Here is a 6,490-nt window from a genome sequence, read left to right as displayed (position 1 = left end):
CACAGCAGCAAACCCGCCAGCTTTCTGAATTATTCATTGAAAAAGCCAGCGTTATTCCCTCCCACATGACCATCACAGTGCAGTCTGTTTGGCTAGTTGGCTCACCCAGTCAGAGCCCATACTGACTGAGACAACAGATGTGGTTTGATTTATACTTTAGCATGGGATCCTCCACTTTCAGAGATTGGTCCGAATTATGGATGGACTTGACTGTGTATGAGTCTTCTGCTCATCCCTATTGACTTCAATGTGATAGTGTAGCTAAAGCTGTGTTTTTCCTGTGGGGGAGGCATTTCACTGTCTGTTGAGAGCGTGAGGGGCCAGGGCTATTACAAGAGTCGTCATCACACTGCACAGTGGAACCAGCAGCTTCCATATTGCCTTGCTTTGCCCTGGTCCACTCCCATACAGCCACTTATGGAAATGGAGCTCTGATTCTGGCCTGAGGTGGATTCTGGGAGCTGCCTGCGTGTTTAGCCTGTTGATGCTTGAGGGAGTTGCGTTGTGGAGGGTGCTGTGGCCAGACAGGCAGAGATGAATCACACTTCTTTACCTCATGACTCTTACCATTACACACATGCTGCTCTGGGTACATGGGAAGGAGCAACGTTCTCTCTAATGTCTCTGTCTGCACAGTGGTTATATCAGAAATTCAAATAACCCCCACAGCGTCATTCATTTCAATCTGTTTTCAACATAAACTCCACGGTAGCTTCAAACCGAAGACAAGCGGTTGTATTATTTATTGCAAGTGGCAGCATTACTGAGCATGCGGCACATTGTACTAATTTAGTGCTCTGGCTGACCCAGATCTCCCGGCTGATCAGTTGATGATGTGGCCTAGCTAGCTAGCTAGCTTGTGCTTCTCTCTATCTATCTCTCACTGCTACTGTAGCTCAGGCTGCATGGGGGCCCACACCTCTGCTCAGATTATCGCGGCTGTAGAGCCATGGAGAATTAAGCCTTTAAATAGTGTACTGCTTTAAGGTGACAGATTAGAAAATATGGGTTCAAGTAGCACCATTTTATCGGGAATTAACCAAATGTAAGAGAGGAATTCACTGGATTCTATTTTTGTTCCCTGCCCTGTTCGGAGCAGATTTGATTCAATTCCTTTTATGAATGGCTCAGGCGTGGGCTGGGCTGTCTGACTCCTCTTGATGGGCCAGATTGTGAGGAGTCTTGAGAGAAAATGGAAAGCACAAACCCACAAATCAAATTATACAGTACCACTAAAGTACTTTGGCATACAGTAGGGGATACTCATACTGTATCTGTGGAACTGACTCAATTTGATTTGCACTGCATGATATTTAGGCAATTACACCTCAAGTACAGATGGCATATCTTAACTAGATCATCCTGTTGTTGCAGGAATGCCAACTTGTACTGTATTCAAGGTTTAACATTTTTTATAAAGTTAGTACATTTCAGACTTGATTTGCCCTAATGAAAAATGTAGAAACCACTACAAAAAAATGGCTATTAATTATAATCCACATAACAATTCACATTTCCTTTTGCTGCAGGAGTATTTTCCTGCTGTGAGAAACTGGGTCAAATTAAGATACGGCATCTGGACTCTATTATTGTCTTATTTTTATTTCCTCTCAGGCCTGGGAATGGACTATGTATCCTGGGAGTCGTAAAGGCTGCTTGTGTGGTAAAGTTTCAGAAAAACAACCCATCTGCAATTTGGGAAGCACTCGATAGCAGAACATAAGGTTGCCTTCCTCGTAACTGTGGTAACAAAAGCAATGAAAACGTCAAGTATGATTATCCCTCTATTGCAGAAACAGCATTACCGCTGCTATTTTAGCCCCTCCAATATTAGTCCCCGTCTATAAGGACTGCTGTTACACAGGGGAAATGGACATAAGAGGATTTGACGTGATCAACAGTCTTTATACCCACTGTTGTGCCTCAGAATTTGATAACTTTGTTGCTGGGTGGCATGACAATATGAAAGTGCAGAATACAACCATTTAAGAAGGATCGCTGGGTCCCCCACGGGACGGTTGAGCTAACGTAGGCAAATGCGATTAGCATGAGGTTGTAAGTAACAAGAACATTTCCCAGGAAATAGACATATTTTCATTTTAGTCATTTAGCAGACGCTCTTATCCAGAGCGACTTACAGTAGTGAATGCATACATTTCATACACGTATTTTTTAATATTTTTTTTGTACTGGCCCCCCGTGGGAATTGAACCCACAACCCTGGCATTGCACACACCATGCTGGCGTTGCAAACACCATGCTCTACCAACTGAGCCACAGGGAAGACATATCTGATATTGGCAGAAAGCTTAAATTCTTGTTAACTTTGCACTGTCCAATTTACATGAGCTATTACAGTGAAAGGATACCATGCTATTGTTTGAGGAGAGTGCAACATTTTGAACATGAAAAGTTATTAATAAACAAATTAGGCACATTTGGGTGGTCTTGATACAACATTTTAAACGGACACACAATGGTTCATTGGATCAGTCTAAAACTTTGCACATACACTGATGCCATCTAGTGGCCAAAATATAAATTGCAACTGGGCTGGAATAATACATTATGGCCTTTCTCTTGCATTTCAAAGATGGTACAAAAAAAAATACTAAAGAAAGGTTTTTTTTTTCTTTGTATTATCTTTTACCAGATCTATTGTGTTATATTCTACTACATTCCTTTCCTATTTCCACAAACTTCAAAGTGTTTCCTTTCAAATGGTACCAAGAATATGCATATCCTTGCTTCAGGGCCTGAGCTACAGGCAGTTAGATTTGGGTGTCATTTTAGGTGAAAATTTAGGCTAATCCTTTAGAGGTTTTAAGCAGTTAACACAAAAATAAGTCTTCCATGACTAGAAGACATCTATACCTAAAATTGGAGGAAAGCCCATAACAAAATCAAACAGACTTATTTTTATTTTTTGACATGTTTACTCGATTTGTAACGCTAACATTGCATTGCCATGTGCAGTCCATGTTTTGCTAAATGTATACTCAAAAATGATCAAGGTTAACAACAAAAGAAGTCAAGAGCACATTGTTCTGAAAACAAAAAAACAATACATTCTTATAAATACTGCAACAATTGATAAATGCTTTTTTCTTTTTAAATCAGCTATCAGTTGTTTTATGCACCATGTCCAACATACTTTAAATCTATATTTTTGGGCATTGATCAATGTGTTGTTGCGTTGCTGTTTAAATAATGGTTTGAACTTTGTTAAAACTGCAACAACAAAAAAACTACAACTTAAGAACAGCATCTGTGCCATCATGTTGTGATCAATTACAGAACATACAGTAGCTACAGAAGGCAAACATAGTTTAGAAATAGTCTCAGAATCTAGCAATAGAGCATTGACAAGATAAATATCTATAAAAAGGAATAACCCAAAATAAAGTAGGTATTTTTGGCAAGACAATTAATCTGGGATGTAATTAGTCTTTGGGAACATATCTGATATTTAAGGCTGAGAGTTTGTTTCCTCCGTGCATGTTAGGAAACTCTTCTGTATTAATGAGATGTCTCAAATCAACAGAGCATACACATCTCATAGTAAAGCTATCTATATCCATCCTTTACAGCTCAACTGATGTCTGACTGAGATATGATTAAAGCTAATATTTCAAGTCCTACAGTGCTCACCAGAGTGTAACTGAGACATAGAACCAGAGACAATAACTGCCAAATGTTTTGTCTTTTTTTAAATAACAGTCATGCATAATACACAGGAAATTACCAAAAATGAATCGTCCAAAAGAACAAAACAACCCAAAATATATTTAGTTTGTGAATAATTTTCTTTAAAATGACATTGTTACAGCAAACATAATCAGCACAGAATCCGTGCTTATTAATCACGTATATCTGAGGTCTGTACTCTGTCAAGACATTCCACAATGTGCCATGGGCACTGTTGTAAATCAAGTAAACATCAGGTATTTAAACCTCATACTGTAGGGTTGTCTAGTCAATGCTTTGTTATACCTAGTGACTGGGAAGGTATGATGGTATGACCGAGCTCATAATGAAAGAGCAGTCAACCAACAAGTCCATTCTGCCACGAGTAAATACGTTTCTCTGACAAAAAAATAGAAAGGTAAGACATAGTTATAATTATAAAATATATAATTAGTGTAATCTGTTGTTGCATTGTAGATAAGTGTGGGGGACTCTGCCTCCATCAGTCAGATCCACAGAAAACAACACACAGACAGACAGCAGCATTTCCCCTGGTGGTACAGGAAATGGTGCACTGGAACTTCAAAGTCAAGCTTTTTTTCCTTTGGCCTACTTCACAATACTTTGTCGAGCTGTTGATGCGGACTGTGGCTGCATGTGCCACTGCAAAATGTATGGATAGATAGTACAACAGGCTGAGACAGCTACAGCCAAAACAAAGTAGAGTTTCTCGGCCTTCCCTCTCAGGCTTTCAATAGTCTAGGTACCAGTCTTTTTAGCTAACATTCCACTCCTTGCCACTCCTGTCATTTACCATGTCGGCAAATGACAGGAGTGGCAGGGATGGGAATGTAATAGCTGAATAGAGAAGGTAACCAGGCTTTCACAGTATGGGCTCTCAAGCCACCATTTACTGAGCATTCTTATTTTCCCTTCTACTGTTTAAAGGACATCTGATCTCAGGCCCAATAGTTTCTTTCACATGGTCTTGAAACAGTCTTTAGTTGAGTAAGACAACAATGGATACGCTGGACTTAGCACAGCAGCACCATTATCAGAATAAAGGCACTCCTACTTGAACATGATTCAGCAGTAGGCTGCTGCGCATGGCAGCAAGCGCCATGATAGTAACATGACAGCAATGATAAAGTCATCCACACCTATATATCACAGGATGACATCATAACATCATCTCACGAGAATCATTGTTAGTTGTAAAAAAAAAAAAAAATGTGTGGACAGTCATTGACTTGACCTCTAGTGTTGCATTGTCAGTACACACACACACTCCTCAGGAGAGAGAGAGAGAGAGAAGAGGTTATTCTGGTTAACAACGGGAGCTCCCATGAGAAATGGTACCATACTCATCTTCCCACAATTCTTTACCAACATGCCAAGCAGCAAGATACAAGCTGATGCAGTTATTTACATGGAAGTAGCATATTAAACAAAAATGACATCACATCACCTTGCTTTAACAGTGTGTGTAATGAGTGATAAGATAGTGTTCTTAAGCCATGTGTTTTATGCAGATCTGGCCAGATGACTACAGTTAGTGTTACATACCTGTACCTTATCTAATAATATCTGACAAGGAGTAGGAACCTTTACTGTAGGTGAAAACTTCTTGTCATCTTTGGCAGGTGAACTAATTTGATGAATATTTTTTTTAATAAAATAATAATATTCTTTCTAAATACAGATATACTCAAATCTGTAATGTAAAATTCAGCCATTTTTAGGCAAATACAAATATTGATCCTCTTTCATGATCAAACTGTGATGCACTCAATTTCTAAAATTCTTATGAAGATCGTCACTGTTTATTTGATGCGCGACTATTACAATAGTCTTAAAATATGGCTTAGGATTTCCTGTTACAGCAATAATGGCAGGGTATGTCACACATCAACAGAAGCATACAGGCATGGACATGTTCGGAGAAAGTGAGCTATATTGTTAATTTGTTATTGTATAGCATGTTCAATTTGTTTCCTTAATAAAATAAAAACATGAAATAAAAACGAAACTAAATGTTTATCACAGTGCCATTGATAATGTATGACCCCAAAATCAATTTACAGATATGTTTTGTCATCCTGAACTTGATGAATATTGTGATAAAAGTAACAAATGAAAAAATTATAACGTGAAGTAATCATTCAACAAATGAAAACGGCAAGATGTTGATATTACATGTACATTATATACATTGAACTTGAGCTAAATTACAATTTATATGCATATGTACATTGAATTTGATTGAACTTTACAGAAATGATCAAATCCATTCGCTTCCTAAGGTAATATATAGGCATAACTTACACTCCTTTTCTTATAAATAAATCTGCTGAAAAACATAGATCACAAAGGACTCAGCACTGAGTGCTAGCAAAAGCGGCAAAGCCACAGGTAAAATAAAAGAGTTCAGGGACTTAAAAACTCATGGGAGCTCGACCGGTCATAGAAAAATAAATAATACTGTACTGTCCATCCATCCTTCCCCTTTAGTCCCTGATTGTCCTGGTTAAGGCTGCCGTTCAGACTGACTAGAGGGAGCAGCATGGAGGTGAGGAGCTAGTCTACTGCCCCGCTGCTCTGGCTTTCTGCTGCTGCGCCTGCTGCAACATCATGGACCGCATGGCTGGGCTCATCGACACAGGGGTCATACCAGGGGTGGAAGGTCGCAAAGGGTAGTGGGCATTCTTTCCAACCATTAAAACACACTGCAATACTTTCTGACCTGTAAGATACAGTGTGGAAATAAGGAATCAATTAAGGATTTTTTATAAAGGAGCATTTT

The 6,490-nt window shown here is 39.0% G+C and overlaps 1 protein-coding gene across 1 annotated transcript in view; it reads right to left on the bottom strand.

The window, feature by feature from the left end:
- Positions 1–2,903: 2,903 nt before the first annotated feature.
- The window catches only part of LOC106571369 (titin), an 86,984-nt gene continuing 83,397 nt past the window's right edge, over positions 2,904–6,490 (bottom strand). The window contains exon 62 of the mRNA XM_045695684.1: positions 2,904–6,430. Coding sequence (XP_045551640.1) covers positions 6,270–6,430 — 161 coding nt within the window. The 3' untranslated portion in view covers positions 2,904–6,269. The remainder of the gene's footprint in view (positions 6,431–6,490) is intronic.

Source organism: Salmo salar, chromosome ssa15 (assembly GCF_905237065.1).
Source record: "Salmo salar chromosome ssa15, Ssal_v3.1, whole genome shotgun sequence".
NCBI classification, from domain to species: domain Eukaryota; kingdom Metazoa; phylum Chordata; class Actinopteri; order Salmoniformes; family Salmonidae; genus Salmo; species Salmo salar.
Note: the sequence above shows the minus strand (reverse complement) of the source record. Positions and strands in the feature narration are given on the sequence as shown.